The sequence below is a fragment of the Cherax quadricarinatus genome, chromosome 44 (genome assembly GCF_038502225.1).
Source record: "Cherax quadricarinatus isolate ZL_2023a chromosome 44, ASM3850222v1, whole genome shotgun sequence".
Taxonomy (NCBI): domain Eukaryota; kingdom Metazoa; phylum Arthropoda; class Malacostraca; order Decapoda; family Parastacidae; genus Cherax; species Cherax quadricarinatus.
In genome coordinates, this window is record NC_091335.1 from 29,087,369 (window position 1) to 29,106,688 (window position 19,320).

General features: G+C 44.7%; 1 protein-coding gene across 1 annotated transcript in view; it reads left to right on the forward strand.

The window, feature by feature from the left end:
* Positions 1–4,243: 4,243 nt before the first annotated feature.
* LOC128697331 (metalloreductase STEAP4) overlaps positions 4,244–19,320 on the forward strand; it is an 83,067-nt gene continuing 67,990 nt past the window's right edge. The window contains exons 1-4 of the mRNA XM_053788957.2: positions 4,244–4,383; positions 8,912–9,058; positions 13,878–14,084; positions 15,061–15,184. Coding sequence (XP_053644932.2) covers positions 8,971–9,058; positions 13,878–14,084; positions 15,061–15,184 — 419 coding nt within the window. The 5' untranslated portion in view covers positions 4,244–4,383; positions 8,912–8,970. The remainder of the gene's footprint in view (positions 4,384–8,911; positions 9,059–13,877; positions 14,085–15,060; positions 15,185–19,320) is intronic.

Consider the following 19,320-nt stretch of genomic DNA (forward strand, 5'->3'; position numbering starts at 1 on the left):
TCTTTTCCCACCCCCCGCACCACAGTTACAGTATTAGAACAGAAGTTGAAGGTTTGGTACACAAATGCAGATGGATTAACGAATAAACATGAGGAATTGCAAGAAAGAATAAATGAGAAGTCCCCAGACATCATAGCAGTTACAGAAACAAAACTCACGGAGACAATAACAGATGCACTCTTCCCACCAGGATACCAGATCATGAGGAAAGATAGAAGGGGCAGAGGGGGAGGTGGGGTTGCTCTGCTTGTACAAAACAGATGGAAATTCGAGAAAATGGAAGGCATACATGAGACGGGAGAAAGAGACTACATAGTAGGAACACTTCAATCTGGGGAACACAAGGTGGTCATTGCAGTGATGTATAATCCACCACAGAACTGCAGGAGGCCAAGAGAGGAATATGAAGAGACCAACAGAGCAGTGGTGGACACACTTGCTGAGGTGGCAAAAAGAGCTCACTCCAGAAGAGCAAAGTTGCTGGTTATGGGGGGATTTCAACCACAGGGAGATTGACTGGGAAAACCTGGAGCCACATGGGAGTCCCGAAACATGGAGAGCCTGGATGTTGGACGTTGTGCTGGAAAACCTCATGCACCAACATGTTAAGGACACTTCCAGAGTGAGAGGGGAGGATGAACCAGCAAGATTGGACCTTGTGTTCACCCTGGGCAGTTCAGACATTGAGGACATCACGTATGAGAGACCCCTAGGAGCTAGCGACCACGTGGTTCTGTGCTTTGAATATATAGTAGAGCTGCAAGTGGAGAGAGTAACAGGAGTTGAATGGGAAAACCCTGACTATAAAAGAGGGGACTACAAAGGGTAGAGGAACTTCCTGCGGGAGGTCCAGTGGGACAGAGAGCTGGCAGGAAAGCCAGTAAACGAAATGATGGAATATGTAACAACAAAATGCAAGGAAGCAGTGGAAAGGTTTATTCCCAAGGGCAACAGAAACAACGGGAAGACCAGAACGAGCCCCTGGTTTACCCGACGGTGTAAGGAGGCAAAAACAAAGTGCAATAGAGAATGTAAAAAGTACAGAAGGCAGAGAACACACGAAAATAGGGAGATCAGTCGCAGAGCCAGGAACGAGTACTCACAGGTAAGGAGGGAGGCCCAGCGACAGTATGAAAATGACATAACATCGAAAATCAAGACTGACCCGAAACTGTTGTATAGCCACATCAGGAGGATGACAACAGTCAAAGACCAGGTGATCAGATTAAGGACAGAAGGTGGAGAACTCACAAGAAATGATCAGGAGGTATGTGAGGAGCTAAACAGGAGATTTAAGGAAGTTTTTACAGTAGAGACAGGAAGGGCTGTGGGAAGACAGCACAGAAGGGAACATCAAGAGGGAATATACCAACAAGTGCTGGATGACATACGAACAACCGAGGAGGAGGTGAAGAAGCTGCTAAGTGACCTTGATACCTCAAAGACGATGGGACCGGATAACATCTCCCCATGGGTCCTTAGAGAAGGAGCAGAGATGCTGTGCCTGTTCGTGCCTCTAACCACAATCTTCAACACATTCCTTGAAACTGGGCAACTACCTGAGAAATGGAAGACAGCAAATGTAGTCCCCATATTTAAGAAAGGAAACAGGAACGAGGCGCTAAACTACAGACCTGTGTCTCTGACAGGTATTGTGTGCAAAGTCATGGAGAAGATTATCAGGAGGAGAGTCGTCGAACACCTGGAACGGAACAAGATTATAAATGAAAACCACCATGGGTTCATGGAAGGCAAATCTGGTATCACAAACCTCCTGGAGGTTTGTGATACCAGATTTGTGATACCAGGTAACAGAAGTAAGACACGAGAGAGAGGGGTGGGTTGATTGCCTTTTCCTAGACTGCAGGAAGGCCTTTGACACAGTTCCCCACAAGAGATTAGTGCAGAAGCTGGAAGATCAGGCGCATATAACAGGGAGGGCACTGCAATGGATCAGGGAATACCTGACAGGGAGGCAGCAACGAGTCATGGTACGTGAAGAGGTATCACAGTGGGCGCCTGTGACGAGCGGGGTCCCACAGGGTTCAGTTCTAGGACCAGTGCTATTTTTGATATATGCGAACGACATGATGGAAGGAATAGACTCTGAATTGTCCCTATTCGCAAATGATGTGAAGTTGATGAGAAGAATTAAATCGGATGAGGATGAGGCAGGACTGCAAAGAGACCTGGACAGGCTGGACATGTAGTCCAGAAACTGGCTTCCCGAATTCAATCGTGCCAAATGCAAAGTCATGAAGATTGGGGAGGGGCAAAGAAGACTGCAGACAGAGTATAGGCTAGGTAGACAAAGACTACAGACCTCACTCAGGGAGAAAGACCTCGGGGTGACCATAACACCGTGCACGTCACCGGAGGTACACATCAACCAAATAACTGTTGCAGCATACGGGCGCCTGGCAAACCTGAGAATAGCGTTCCGATACCTTAATAAGGAATCGTTCAAGACACTGTACACTGTGTATGTTAGGCCCATACTGGAGTATGCAGCACCAGTCTGGAAATCACACCTGGTCAAGCACGTCAAGAAGTTGGAGAGGGTGCAAAGGTTTGCAACAAGGCTAGTCCCAGAGCTCAGGGGAATGTCGTACGAGGAAAGGTTGAGGGAAATCGGACTGACGACACTGGAGGACAGAAGGGTCAGGGGAGACATGATAACAACATACAAGATACTGCGGGGAATAGACAAGGTGGACAGAGATAGGATGTTCCAGAGAGGGGACACAGGAACAAGGGGTCACAACTGGAAGCTGAAGACTCAGACGAGTCACAGGGACGTCAGGAAGTATTTTTTCAGTCATAGAGTCGTCAGGAAGTGGAATAGCCTAGCAAGTGAAGTAGTGGAGGCAGGAACCATACATAGTTTTAAGAAGAGGTATGATAAAGCTCAGGAAGCAGAGAGAGGACCTAGTAGCAATCAGTGAAGAGGCGGGGCCAGGAGCTGAGTCTCGACCCCTGCAACCACAATTAGGTGAGTACAATTTGGTGAGTACACACACACACACACACACACACACACACACACACACACACACACACACACATACACACACATACACACACACATGCAAACACATGCCTGGAGAGTATACCTGTAGGGAGTTGCGGGGGTCAACGCCCCCGCTGCCTTGAGACCATAGTGAGAGTAGGAAATAAAACCTATGGTAAAACCAACAAATTCTCTCGCTTATATATGGTTTTACCATATAATGAAAATCTGAATAAGTTAATATGTTAAAGTTGTCTTTAAATATGCCGTAAAAGAAAAATTAGCCAAAAATTCTCCCAAGGAATCTTTAGGTTGTGTATACTCCATCCCTTGTAAAGCTTGTGACACCTTTTACTGAGGACAAACTGGCAAATATTTTCAAACTTGCGAAGCTTCGTCTTTCATGCAGTTGAGAAAGAGTTGCTGCAAATTTTCGAGTAAAGTTCATGATGAGTTCATGATTAGGTGACCCCGTGGCCTGGCTGGCAAAGCTCTCGCTTCACACTCGGAGGGCCCGGGTTCGATCCCCGGCGGGGTAGAAACATTTCGACGCGTTTCCTTACATCTGTTGTCCTGTTCACCTAGCAGCAAGTAGGTACCTGGGTGTTAGTGGACTGGTGTGGGTCGCATCCCGGGGGACAAGATTGAGGACCACAATGCAAATAAGACAGTCATCGATGACGCACTGACTTTCTTGGATTATCCTGGGCTGCTAACCCTGCGGGGTTAAAAATCCGAATGAAATCTTATTATGTTGTTAATAAGTCGTAAAGATTTCCTTTGTATTAAATTTAAAAGAGTTTGTTAAATACTTTATATAATTACTTAATGGATAAAATCTAAACGAATCATTAAAAAAAATATACCGATATTAACACTTCAGCTTTATCAAATCTCTCTCTCTCTCTCTCTCTCTCTCTCTCTCTCTCTCTCTCTCTCTCTCTCTCTCTCTCTCTCTCTCTCTTTCTCCCTCCCTCCCATGCATATATACACAGGCCCATTGTCTAACCTTATCAGACTGACAGATTAGTGGACAATTCATCGCTGCTGATATAGGTCTCACCACTAGAAAGCGACCGCAATCAACTCTGGTAAAGTCTATAATAGCATTGGTGGCAACTGAAATATGACTGTTAATGTCAAGTTACTTTACCTCTGTACCACTCTGAAATATTGCCGGCTAACCGGATGGTATTTGCATTGCAACTATGATTGTTGGAGGAGGAGGTGGGAGGATGATCAGAGTCATCATTACATATGTGATTAATGATCACACGATCTGATCGCACCAGCTGCTGCAGCCAGTCACCAGGAGTGCTCAGTCTATCTGGCGAACCTCTGGAAGGAGACGCTACTACAGCCCAGCACTTAAGGTATGCATCAACTCACTCCTAAGCTTGTATTGCTCTGTCTTTGCTTTTAGAGCTCACTCCCACGCTCTTAGAGCTTCCACCCTCTTAGAACTCACTCTCACAGTCTTAGAGCTCACTCTCATGTTCTTCCAGCTACTCCCAGGCTCTTAGAGTTCACTCCAACGATCTTGCCGTAAGGTTGCAAGATGGTGGACAACACTGTCTCTTACAGATACCAAACAACTAACCTTAGATTCCAGGACGAGCTGAAGGATAACCCATATTTCTTCAGGATGTTTTAAATGGGTAAGTCAAGCGATGAAAACTCAAAAGCATCGAAGTTCCTGGAGTTGTGACTACAACTGGAATCAGTAATTGCCGAGGCAATTCGTAGCCATCTTGACAGGCACAGATTGATTAATGAATCCCAACACGGTTTTACAAAGGGGCGTTCCTGTCTTACGAATTTACTTTTTTCACTAAGGTGTTTGAGGAGGTAGATCATGGTAATGAATATGATATTGTGTATATGGACTTCAGTAAGACTTTCGATAGAGTTCCACACCATAGGCTATTGAGGAAACTTAAGGCACACGGAATAGGAGAAATTTTTTCCTGGGTAGAGGCATGGCTGACAAATAGGCAGCAGAGAGTTTGCATAAATGGGGAGAAATCAGAATGGGGGTACGTCGCAAGCGGTGTTCCTCAGGGGTCAATGTTGGGCCCGTTGTTGTTCACAATTTACCTAAACGAAGTAGATGAGAGAATAAATAGCGACATTAGCAAATTTGCTGATGACACCAAAATAGGCCGTCCAATACATTCTAATGAGGACACTAGAGCACTCCAGGATGATTTGAATAGACTGATGCAATGGACGGAAAAGTGGCAGATGCAGTTTAATATTGACAAATGCAAAGTTCTAAATGTTGGACAGTTAAATAACCATGCCACATATAAACTAAATAATGTAGATCTTAATACTACTGATTGCGAGAAGAATTTAGGAATTCTGGTTAGCAGTAATCTAAACCCAAGACAACAGTGCATTAGTGTTCGCAATAAAGCTAACAGAATTCTTGGCTTCATATCTAGAAGTATAAATAATAGAAGTCCTCAGGTTGTTCTTCAACTCTATATATCCTTGGTTAGGCCTCATTTAGACTATGCTGCTCAGTTCTGGTCACCGTATTACAGAATGGATATAAATGCTCTGGAAAACGTACAGAGGAGGATGACAAAGTTGATCCCATGTATTAGAAATCTTCCCTATGAAGATAGACTGAGGGGCCTGAATCTGCACTCTCTCGAAAGGCGTAGAATTAGGGGGCATATGATCGAGGTGTATAAATGGAAAACAGGAATAAATGAAGGGGATGTAAATAGATTGCTGAAAATTTCCAGCCAAGACAGGACTCGCAGCAATGGTTTCAAGTTGGAAAATTTCAGATTCAGGAAGGATATAGGAAAGCACTGGTTTGGTAATAGAGTTGTGGATGAGTGGAACAAACTCCCGAGTACAGCTATTGAGGCTAAAACGTTGTGCAGTTTTAAAAATAGGTTAGATAAATACTTGAGTGAGTGTGGGTGGGTGTGAGTTGGACCTGACTAGCTTGTGCTGCTGGGTCTGGTGCCGTGCTCCTTCCTTGAGTGGAGGTGACCAGACTGGGTGGGTCATTGGGCTAATCCTGGGGGGGGGGTCATTGGTCTAATCCGGGGAGGGGACATGGACTTGCTCCGCATGGGTCAGTAGGCCTGTTGCAGTGTTCCTTCTTTCTTATGTTCTTAAATGGTCCAAGTCGGACCGAAACGTCGTCGTAAGCTCCTCCTTTCTATGTGCGGGTTATTCTTGTATTGTTCCAGTCACAGTATTGTGCCTTTTTCTCCTTTACATTATAGATGAACCACCGTTTTGTATCTTAAGTCTTCTAATTGATGCTTGACCTTCCTAACACTGACTCTCGTCTACATCACTGTTCTTATAATCTTGATTTTGCAGTGACTTAGTATGGATTACTTGTAGATTTTTTCACCAATCCAGTTTGTCGAATATATTTTGCTAGTTTAAAAATACCCAAAATATATAACAAGCGTTCGCTGGTGGACTGTCCTCTCACAGTCGTAATGTTAGAAGGTTGTCATTGAGAATTTTGGTTGACTGTAATAATATTAATATGTAATATGTAATATTTACTGCATTATAACTGTGGAAATGGTAGACGATACCGACAAGTAGACGAGTAAGACACATCTACAACAGTTGGGTATCTTTATTGTTGCAACGTTTCGCCTACATGGTAGGCTTCTTCAGTCAATTACTGAAGAAAATAATAATAATAATAATAATAATAATAATAATAATAATAATAATAATAATAATAATAATAGGTTTTTACTACCAGTACATGTACAAGGTATACAGACCATAGCTGACATCAGTGACATACTACTATATAGAAAGCCGCTTGTTATGCTGAGCATTTCCCCGCAAACTAGGTCAGTTTTGTCCCAGGATGCGACCCACACCAGTTTACTAACACCCAGGCACCCATTTTACTGATGGATGAACATAGACACCCGGTGTAAGAAAACACGTCCGATGTTTCCACCCCATCACCGGGAATCGAACCCGGACCCTCACCGTGTAAAGCGAGAGCTTGTACCACCAGGCCACGAGCAGCAGCAGTAGTAGCAGCGAGGTAAACATGCAGTAAATCCATCAACCTTAAAGTAATTTTAGATGTAGTCAGTCTCTTACCCTGGTAAAGTATACAGCTCCATAGTCTGTAACAATATTCCAGACAATGTTCGAAACTATGAAGCTGAACTCTTCTCCAGGCTGCGGGACTGACCACCTCAAAACTACTGCTTCATGGTTGATGACTGATAACATCTTCACCTCGCCACTACTTCTGCTGTCCCCACTTTTATTCGCGTCAGTATTTGATTGAATAAGCCTATTGTGTAGGCAAAACGTTTCAATAATAAATGTACCCACATGTCTTACTCATTAACTACATTAATTTCCTCTGTGAGCTTAGAACTCCACTGAAGAAGATATATAAATTCTTCATCAAGAAAAAACAGCCTGACGACACTGGAGGACAGGAGGGTTAGCGGAGACATGATAACGACATACAAAATACTGCGTTGAATAGACAAGGTGGACAGAGACAGGATGTTCCAGTAAGTCCTAAACACCTAACTAGATTTCCAAATTATCCATCACTTGATTTGCTTAACGTTAAAGAGGCATCCCACTCGAGCACTGGATGCAAGACTCTCACAGAATCCATAATACCCTAACTTTCACTGGTGGCCTGGTGGCTAAAGTTCTCGCTTCACACGGCGAGGGTCTGGGTTAGATTCCCAGCCAGGGTAGAAACACTGGGCGTGTTTCTTTACACCGGTTGTCTATGTTCACCCTTCAGTAAAATGGGTACCTGGGTGTTAGTGGACTGGTGTGGGTCGCATCCTGGGACAAAACTGACCTAATATGCCCGAAATGCTCAGCATAACAAGGGGCTTTCTATATAGTAGTATGTCACTGACGTCAGCTATGGTCTGTATACCTTGTACATGTACTTGTCGTAAATAAAGATATTATTATTATTATTATTATTATTATTATTATTATTATTGTTATTATTATTATTCATTTAATATCTTGCACAAGTGTACTTCTGGCGTGAAATATTCTCATTAGGCTCATGTACAGTTTTGGATGCAAAAACAGATTGTTTCCAACTGTACTGGTAACAGCATTTAAATAATTTTGGATGCATATTTCCTGTGGCAGAGATACACCACCATGACAGTCTTCACTGACCATAAGACTGGTTTTTCTGTGTCTAGGTCAGGGACACCACGTTGATGTCTTCATTAATTTTCTAGACTTCCATCCTTGGACATATCAGTGAAAGAGCTGTTTCGTTTATATTTTTTTAAATTATTCTGAAGTGCCATTTATTCAGAAGTGTTTTCTTGGAGGGAGATACAACTTAGCACACTGATGCGTAGACTAACATTCATTATACGTAGAAACAGATAGAAAAATAGTTACAAATGCAGTGGGCTTTATCCTGTCACAAACATCTCTGCCTAAACAGTACATGAGTATATGATTCACGAAATCGTAATGACACGATTGCAAACAAACCTTACCATGGTCACAGTGGTGCCTATGCTAACCTTCCTATGGTGTAGAAATATACCTAGTTGGGTGAATCTTATTGTAGCCAGCTGGTCCAGTGGCTAAGGCGTCGGTCTGGAGTTTTCTGACTCTCTGATCGCGGGTTCTAACCCCGCCCGTGGTGTGGTTTGCATAAGTGTATATAGGGGGAATAGTGACGTGAAGAGTCAGGTGGGATGCTGAGAAGAACCTGCACAGAATGCAGAGTGGAAAAAGTAAGTTTGTTCCTATTTAGGAAAACATGGAAGAAATTTCCTGGCAAGGTGTTCAGCTGAGTTATACAAAAAAAAAATAATAAGGCTGTTGACTTCTATGTGAATGATATTTGTATTCATGCCATTGTTCACTCTTTTACAGCTTGAGTTAATGAATGCTGTCATCTAGTGCACAGGAACACTCTGCAACGACAGCAAGAAATGGATATAACTGGTCCAAGAGCACCTCCTCCTCCTTCCCCGGCACCTCTAGACCTGGGTGATGTTACACTTCAGCTCGGTCCCGGAGGTCAGCTTCATTATTCTAGGAGTGTGCAATTAACTCTACATTTCCCTGTAAAGATTAACGCACTAATTCCGTTAGTTGTGTTGCTACTGTCTGTTTGGTCCCTTCGTCTACATTAAACACTCTATGGATGCAAAATAAAAAGAATCTTAGGTATTTTGCCCTTTGCAAATAACTGATTGGAAAGTAATTATGCCTCTTGACGAGACTCAGTTTACAAATGCCACATTGAGGTAAAGTTGCCACCATAGCTGCCACATAACGAGATAATTAACCGGTCCCTTTTTCCCTCAGAATTGGGATTCACCATCTCATTATTGCCCTGCGTAAATTTGCGTACCACCATCGTCAACTCTCCAAAGAGATTACACTTAATATTTTGTTTTATTGTATTTAACTTTACTCTAGACTCATACAAAAAGGAATCCAAACTGCAGGAGGGCAAAGATATACAGTAACTCGGATCTTATCGATGGATTCATTTCAAAGTCTTGCACCACTCCATACATAAATTGTCAAAAGTGTAGTACATTAAGTGTATGTATATAATCATCCTAAAAAATCTCAATTCGCAAAGCCTGTCATCTACCTTCGGGTTGAAATTGTATTTAGCGCCTCTAAACTTTTCTGGGATAAACGACTACCACTCTGAATTATACTCTAAGAAATTCTAACAAGAGAGCATTGATAACAAGAATGATGAATCTATCTCTAATACTCAAAGAGAAGTTCAGGAGTGTGTGGTAGATGGTGAGAGGGTCCAGGAGTGTGTGGTAGATGGTGAGAGGGTCCAGGAGTGTGTGGTAGATGGTGAGAGGATCCAGGAGTGTGTGGTAGATGGTGAGAGGGTTCAGGAGTGTGTGGTAGATGGTGAGAGGGTCCAGGAGTGTGTGGTAGATGGTGAGAGGGTCCAGGAGTGTGTGGTAGATGGAGAGGGTCCAGGAGTGTGTGGTAGGTGGTGAGAGGATCCAGGAGTGTGTGGTAGATGGTGAGAGGGTTCAGGAGTGTGTGGTAGGTGGTGAAAGGATCCAGGAGTGTGTGGTAGATGGTGAGAGGGTCCAAGATTGAGTGATAGGTGGTATAGCGAAATTATTTGGTGAACTGAAAGCGGGGTGTGAATTATAAACGTCTTCCCGAGGCTTCTTTGTTTATTGAAAATTTCGTGGTGGGTACACAGAGGTCTGTGTGTTGTGTCCATGGCCCAGGAAGGCCATCCCACGAGAGGGAGAACTAGTAGGCCTTGTGTCTTCCTGCTAGGCGGCTGTGTGAGTGAGAGCGTGTGGGACCAGCTTCCCACAGACCTGGAGCAGGCCCAGAGGGCAGCACCTTAGTGGCGCGAAATATGAGCTAAGCTGACAGACAGCATGTACTGTCTGTGCATACAGTACAGGCTGTCTACATTCGCTCGGCCACCTACCTCGCGTCGTCCCGACGTGACAATACTTGTGGTAAAAAAATATCGGTCTCTCTCGTAGGAACAGGGCACAGAACACAAAATAAAAACAAATGTACACATATGGGCATGGAGAAAAAAAAAACTTCCTACAGGGAGGGAAGAAAAAAACAATGTGGTGTGCTAAACATCGTGGCCATAGGCAGTGAGCATTGAAGGGCATCACTGCACCCCTTCCTGCGTCTGGACAGATACTGCAACACAGGAGACATTGCTGCGGCTGAGCTGTGACATAACAGGTTATGGTCTCCTCTAGAACGGTGAAGCAGTCATCGTAGGAGTCGCTGCAGGTTTTCACTCAACCTGGGGCACAACCTGCTGGTGCCCTCGAGTGAGGCATCGACAAAACTCGGCAACTGGGCAGGACTTCTGGCAAGCGACTCAGGGCAATTCTCGACTGGTACTGTCACTGGGCTGTCACTGCCGGCGAGCGTGGAGTGAGTTGTGGAGCGAGTCGTGGCAGAGACGACTGGGCGAAACATCTGGGAGTTGTAACATCATACACCAGACTGCAGTGAGAGAGCTAGCAGTCAAAGTGACATCTTTGTGCAGGCTGCTCACTGAAGCTTGTGACACGAGGCTGACAGAGCGCCTGCCGACAGGGCTAACTGCGGCTTGACGAGTGTCATTCTCTCAGCAGTTGGAGTTATAGCAGAGGTTTGTCTAAGCGTCCCCAGACTTGTTTCTCTACATATAACTGCACTCTGAAGGTCTGGAGGTGAAGGGAAACAAATCTCGATGGGAATCATAGCAGGTACGATTCTGTAGACATCACGAGCGACGAACATAAGAGCTTTCTGTACAAGGGGGCTCAGGCTCAGAGCTGACTGATATCTGGTCACACCGGGTGACTTAACACAGTAGTGCTACTCATTTCTGGCTCAGACCAAACTGGACACATGGAAAACTTTACACACACCTGCGGTACATGCGGTACAACATGGCTTAACTAGCAAATGATGCTTTTCTGTGCACAAAACTGACACTAAGCTATATACTAACATATGAGGACACTGACTGAGAGGAATTATTTAACACATGACATATATCTTCTCTCAGTCTTCTCGACAATACTGAAATAATTACTAGAACACTCGATGTGACATCATGTGATGTCAGGCGTGACGTTGCGAGGTGACGTCAGCAGCACTGTGACGTCAGCAGACATCTCGATGTGACGTCAGGCAGACATCGTGACGTCATGAAGTCGGGCAGAAGCGTGGGTGATGTCAATGTGATGCAGGCAGCAGACCACAGCATGAGGCCTGGGACATCCGGCTTGGTAACCCACGTGGCTTGTAGATCCACATGACATCGCCCACATCCCACGTGGCGTCGGGATCCACGTGGTGTGCTGATCTACGTGGCCTGCTGATCCACGGGGCTTGCTGATCCACGTGGCTTCCTGATCCACGTGGCTTGCTGATCCACGTGGCTTGCTGATCTACGTAGCATGCTGATCCACGTAGCTTCGAGTGGCCTCGGGCACTCGGATTTACAGCTCTGGCGACCATTTCACACAGAAAACAGCAGAAAACACATCAGAGGGAGTGAGTACATAGTGGTGGAGTGTGGTGGTAGGCTGGTGAGGTGAGAGTAGGGCGAGCATGGGTGAGGCGAGGAAACGGCCACTTCCTCTCCCTCCTAAAAACAGGTGGAGAAACTCACACTGGACGCAGAAATCACCACAAAACTCACCTCTGGCATCCTGAAACAGTTGTGCTGAGCTGAACAACAACAGCAACATACAAGTGACGCAGAACATGTGACTTGAGAAACAGCGTGGGACGCTGTAGCGTGGGTACACTGGGACGCCACTTACAATTCTCGAATAAATTCGGTAAATTTCGGCTGGATCCTGCTTGTACCTGTGTCTGGATGCTGAAACATGCAGACACGACATCAGGATAACTCGTTGAGAGACGGATGCTTCTTGCATGGGGTGATAAAGTGAAGATGACTTCATCCCTTCCTCTCTCCGGGCAAACACAACTGCTGCGACCACCGCTTTCCACCATTTATAATGAAATTATTTGGTAGGCTGTAAGCGGGGTGTAAATTATAAACGTCTTCCCGAGACTTCTTTGTTTATTAAAAATGTCGTGGTGGGTACACAGAGACCTGTGTGTTGTGCCCATGGCCCAAGAGGGCCATCCCACGAGAGGGAGAACTAGTAGGCCTTGTGTCTTCCTGCTAGGCCGCTGTGTGAGTGAGAGCCTGTGGGACCAGCTTCCCACAGACCTGGAGCAGGCCCAGAGGGCAGCACGTAAGTGGCGCGAAATATGAACTAAGCTGGCAGACAGCATGTATTGTCTGTGCAGACAGTACAGGTTGTCTACAGTGGTGAGAGGATCCAGGAGTGTGTGGTAGGTGGTGAGAGGATCCAGGAGTGTGTGGTAGGTGGTGTGAGGATCCAGGAGTGTGTGGTAGGTGGTGAGAGGGTCCAGGAGAGTTTGGTAGGTGGTGAGAGGGTCCAGGAGTGTGTGGTAGGTGGTGAGAGGATCTAGGAGTATGTGGTAGGTGGTGAGAGGGTCCAGAAGTGTGTGGTAGGTGGTGAGAGGGTCCAGGAGTGTGTGGTAGGTGGTGAGAGGATCCAGGAGTATGTGGTAGGTGGTGAGAGGGTCCTGGAGTGTGTGGTAGGTGGTGAGAGGGCCCAGGAGTGTATGGTGGTGGTGAGAGGGCCCAGGAGTGTGTGGTAGGTGGTGAGAGGGCCCAGGAGTGTATGGTAGGTGGTGAGAGGGCCCAGGAGTGTGTGGTAGGTGGTGAGAGGGCCCAGGAGTGCATGGTAGGTGGTGAGAGGGCCCAGGAGTGTGTGGTATGTGGCGAGAGAGTCCTGGAGTATATGGTAGGTGGTGAGAGGGCCCAGGAGTGTGTGGTAGGTGGTGAGAGGGCCCAGGAGTGTGTGGTAGGTGGTGAGAGAGTCCAGGAGTATATGGTAGGTGGTGAGAGGGCCCAGGAGTGTGTGGTAGGTGATGAGAGGGCCCAGGAGTGTGTGGTAGGTGGTGAGAGGGCCCAGGAGTGTGTGGTAGGTGGTGAAATTGTCGCCTCTAAACGGAGAAACAATAGGACATCCTAAACACTAGGTCGCCATGATATTGTAAACAGGGATAGGTCTTCGGCATGTGGAAAATTGGTTAATGGGATCATAGTTTGAAGATAATAACACAGATAAGATATAGATATCCCAGGGCGTTCTGATAGGAAAAATGACTTGCAAGAAGTTTTAAAGACAGGCTATGCATAGCTTTTTATTTGATATGAAATGGAACACGAAACTAGGAGTAAGTAAACCCGACAAGTTTAAAAGCAGAGACAAGAGTTAAGCTTCGACCCCTGAAACTACAAATGTTACACATCTTTCTTCCACAGACAATGAAGGGGCTGCATACGATAACTTTTTCTCGAAGGAGCCTCCCGTCATTCCAGCTGGTGTGACCGAGGACACTCGTGCTAGTACTGCCTACAGTGCAGCCACCAGTGGTGCAATCACTCCAGGCACTGCCTTCCCTGCTTATGATACCAGATTTTCTCTCGCCTCTACCCTGAGCTTAATCAACGACTGCAGCATACCCACAGGTCAGTCTCCACCCAGGAATGATCCTACCCAATACTCAGTCTACGTACGGTCACGCCACCTACAAGCCAGTCCTCACACAGGTTAGTCTGCCTACAGGTCAGACTAACTATGAGTCGGCAAATTCGTATTTATCATTACCCCAAGTCATAAGATCAATGAACCAGTCTGCTCATAAGTTAGCCTTCCAGAGGACAGTCTATCTTAAGTCAACCTACCTACGAGTCAGCCTATTTGTAAGTTAGCCTACCAACAAATCAGTCACTCAGAGGACAGCTTACAAACAGATCAGGCTACTCGCAGATAAGGTTGCCTGTGAGTCAAGTTACTCACAGGTTAGTTTATCTATAAACCCTCCAATCTATAGGTTAGCCCATTCATGTGTCAGTCTACTTGTGAGTCAGCCTTCCGTTGAGTTAGGCTACCTACTTGCCATCCTAACCACAAATCAGGTTAAGCACAGGTCAGTTTATCCACAAGTCAGCCTACCGACAGGACAGCTTTACCCACAGATCATCCTATTCATTGATCAGTCTACTCACAGATCATCCTATTCATTGATCAGTTTACCTACAGGTCAGTCTTCTTTTCAGACAGCCTAACCACAGATTCTTAAAGCCAAAGATAAAACTTCTGACAGGTCAACAGGTTTATGTGTCAGTCTTCCCACAGGTCAATCTACCCATCATTCAACTTTCCAACGAGTCAGTGTACTCACACATCAGACAACGCACAATTCTGATTACTTATAAGCCGTAAACTACCTAACGTCAGGTGTAGCAGTTTAAAACTGCCTGATCTGCAGCTGTAAAACGGCGCCTCTCCTACCTCATTAATTATTTTTCTTTCAGTGATCTTTTCTTATTGTCTTTTTTCAGCCAAATAAGAATTTTGTAAGTCTTATACATTTCCATAGGTCCTCATGGATTTCGCAGGCACTAATCGCTGCCTGATATATAACCGTGGACATCTTGGCAGGTGTGGACGGGAGGAGGGTTGTGGTCGTGATGGGAAGTGGAGACTTCGCGTGTGCTCTCACTGCTCGACTCTCAGAGGCCAACTATAATGTGATAGTAGCCAGCCGAGATCCTCAGAGCAGAAGGTACTTGAATGACCACTCGGTTAACTTTGTTTTGAGCTCCGCTTCATACATCCTAATTAGAAGTATTACCCTCACTGCGCTATCCGTGAAAGGTGTCGCCGCATCCTACAGGGGTTGGAATGGTTGGCTTTGATAAGTATCTGCCTTGTATGAGCCAGCAGGCCTGCAGCAGTGTGCCTCCATTCTTATGTTTTTTTTTATTAACACATCGGCCGTCTCCCACCAAGGGAGGGGGGCCCGAGAAAGAAAATCTTTCATCATTCACTCCATCACGGTATTGACAGAGGCATGCCTACACTACAGTTATAAAACTGGAACATTAACACCCATCCTTCAGAGTGCAGACACTGTACTTCCCATCTCCAGGACTCAAGTCAAGCTTGATAGTTTCCCTGAATCCCTTCATAAATGTGACCTTGCTCACACTCCAACAGCACGTCAAGTCCTAAAAAGCATTTGTCTTCATTCGCTCCTAACACGCTCATGCATGCTTGCTGGAAGTCCAAGCCCCTCGCACACAAACCCTCCTTTACCCCCTCCCACCAGCCATTCCTAGGCCGATCCCTGCACCCACCTTCCCACCACTACAGATTTATATACTCTCCAAGTCATTCTATTTCGTTTCAGCCTCTATACATGTCCAAACCACCTCAATAACCTCTCCTCAGCTTTCTGGATAATAGTTTTGGTAATCCTGTACCTCCTGATTTTCAAACTACAGATTCTCTGCACTATAGTCTCACAACACATTGCCCTCAGACATGACATCTCCACTGCCTCCAACCTTCTCCTTGTTGCAACATTCACCACTCATGCTTCATACCCATATAAGGGGGTTGGTGTATACTCTCGAATGTTCCCTTCTTTGTTTCCATGGATAATTCTATTAGTCTCTACATACTCCTCAGTGCACCACTCACCTTTATCCAATCGTCTGTTCTATGATTTACCTCATCTTTCATAAACACATCTGCTGACACGTCCACTCCCAAATATCTGAATATATTTACTTCCTCCATACTCTCTCCCTCGAATCTGATATCCAGTCTTTCATTACCTAATTTTATCCTCATCACCTTACTCTTTCCTATATTCACTTTTAATTTCCTTCTTTTATGTACCCTACCAAACTCATCCACCAACCTCTGCAACTTCTCTTCAGAATCTCCTAAAAGCACAGTGTCATCAGCAAAGAGCAACTGTGACAACTCCCACTTTGTGTTTAATTCTTTATCTTTTAACCCCATACCTTTTGCCAACACCCTTGCATTTACTTCTCTTACAACCCCATCTATAAATATATTGAACAACCACGGTGACATCACACATCCTTGTCTAAGGCCTACTTTTGCCGGGAAATAATCTCCCTCTTTCCTACATACTCTAACCTGAACCTCACTATCCTCGTAAAAACTCTTCACTGCTTTTAATAACCTACCTCCTATTCCATACAATTACAACGTCTGCCACATTGCACCCTATCCACCCTATCATAAGCCTTTTCAAAATCCATAAATGCCACAAAAAACCTCTTTACCCTTATCTAAATACTGCTCCCCTATATGTTTCACTGCAAACACTTAGTCTGCACACCCCCTACCCTTTCTATAGCCTCCTTGTTCATCTGCTGTCCTACTCTCCGTCTTACTCTTAATACTTTCAATAAAGACTCTACCATACACTTTACCAAGTATCCTCAACAGACTTATTCCCTTATAATTTTTTACACTCTCTTTTGCCCCCTTGCAAATGAACCATGCATTCTCTCTGCCAGTCACTAGGTACCTTACCCTCGTCCGTACATTTATTAAATAAAAGCACTAACCACTCCAAAACTATATCTACACCTGCTTTTAACGTTTCTATCTTTATCCAATCAATCCTAGCTACCTTACCCCCTTTTATTCTACCCACTGCCTCATGAACTTCCCACACACTCACAACTGGCTCTTCCTCACTCCTACAAGATGTTATTCCTCCTTGCCCTATACACGAAATCACAGCTTCCCGATCATCATCCACACTTATCAAATACTCAAAATATTCCCTCCATCCTCCCGATACCTCCAACTTTCCAACTAATAACTCTCCTCTCCTATTTTTAAGTGTCCATTCGTTCCCAAGGCTTTCTCAGCTTTAGTAAGAAATAGATTGTAGACCACCTCAAGTAGGCTATAACCCAGTTTACCTCCAAATAAAAAAAATTACATGTCAGCTCACTTCTCACTAGTTTTAATGAAATAAAAGTGACACGTTTTATATAAGGTTTAGGCTAGGCAAAAGTCATCGAGAAACAGAACAAGTGTCTACTGTCTCAGTCATACAATGACCCGCCACTCAGTCATACAATGACTCGCCACTCAGTCATACAATGACTCGCCACTCAGTCATACAATGACCCACCACTCAGTCATACAATGACTCGCCACTCAGTCATACAATGACTCGCCACTCAGTCATACAATGACTCGCCACTCAGTCATACAATGACTCGCCACTCAGTCATACAATGACCCGCCACTCAGTCATACAATGACCCGCCACTCAAATTTTTTATATTATCTGAGGCTAGTAAGTAAATAAGCAAGTTTATTTAGGTGCATAAGTAAAACTGTCAAACATAGTTTAACACGTGAATAAAGAGCTCAATATAACCCAAAAAAACGAGTCAGAGTAAATTATTTTTCTTGTGGTTCATGTCTACTGCTGTAAAACTTAGGAAAAAATATTTTTCTTGAAGCATTTTAACAACCAAATTAAACTACTAAAATATAATGGAAAAGTAATAAAAACCGGTTTTTGTGTTAAACATACAGGGTGTGGCACAAGTTTTTGTGCTAAACTTACAGGGTGTGGCACAAGTTTTTGTGCTAAACTTACATGGTGTGGCACTAGTTTTTGTGCTAAACTTACAGGGTGTGGCACAAGTTTTTGTGCTAAACTTACAGGGTGTGGCACAAGTTTTTGTGCTAAACTTACAGGGTGTGGCACAAGTTTTTGTGCTAAACTTACAGGGTGTGGCACAAGTTTTTGTGCTAAACTTACAGGGTGTGGCACAAGTTTTTGTGCTAAACTTACATGGTGTGGCACTAGTTTTTGTGCTAAACTTACAGGGTGTGGCACAAGTTTTTGTGCTAAACTTACAGGGTGTGGCACAAGTTTTTGTGCTAAACTTACAGGGTGTGGCACAAGTTTTTGTGCTAAACTTACAGGGTGTGGCACAAGTTTTTGTGCTAAACCTACAGGGTGTGGCACAAGTTTTTGTGCTAAACTTACAGGGTGTGACAAGTTTTTGTGCTAAACCTACAGGGTGTGGCACAAGTTTTCTGTGCTAAACTTACAGGGTGTGGCACAAGTTTTCTGTGCTAAACTTACAGGGTGTGGCACAAGTTTTCTGTGCTAAACTTACAGGGTGTGGCACAAGTTTTCTGTGCTAAACTTACAGGGTGTGGCACAAGTTTTCTGTGCTAAACTTACAGGGTGTGACACAAGTTTTCTGTGCTAAACTTGCAGGGTGTGGCACAAGTTTTCTGTGTTAAACTAACAGGGTGTGACACAAGTTTTCTGTGCTAAACTTACAGGGTGTGACACAAGTTTTCTGTGCTAAACTTACAGGGTGTGGAACAAGTTTTCTGTGCTAAACTTACAGGGTGTGACACAAGTTTTTTCTGCTAAACTTACAGGGTGTGGCACAAGTTTTCTGTGCTAAACTTACAGGGTGTGGCACAAGTTTTCTCTGCTAAACTTACAGGGTGTGGCACAAGTTTTCTGTGCTAAGCTTACAGGGTGTGACACAAGTTTTCTGTGTTAAACTTACAGGGTGTGGCACAAGTTTTCTGTGCTAAACTTACAGGGTGTGGCACAAGTTTTCTGTGTTAAACTTACAGGGTGTGACACAAGTTTTCTGTGCTAAACTTACAGGGTGTGGCACAAGTTTTCTGTGCTAAACTTACAGGGTGTGACACAAGTTTTCTGTGCTAAACTTACAGGGTGTGACACAAGTTTTCTGTGCTAAACTTACAGGGTGTGGCACAAGTTTTCTGTGCTAAACTTACAGGGTGTGGCACAAGTTTTCTGTGCTAAACTTACAGGGTGTGACACAAGTTTTCTGTGCTAAACTTACAGGGTGTGACACA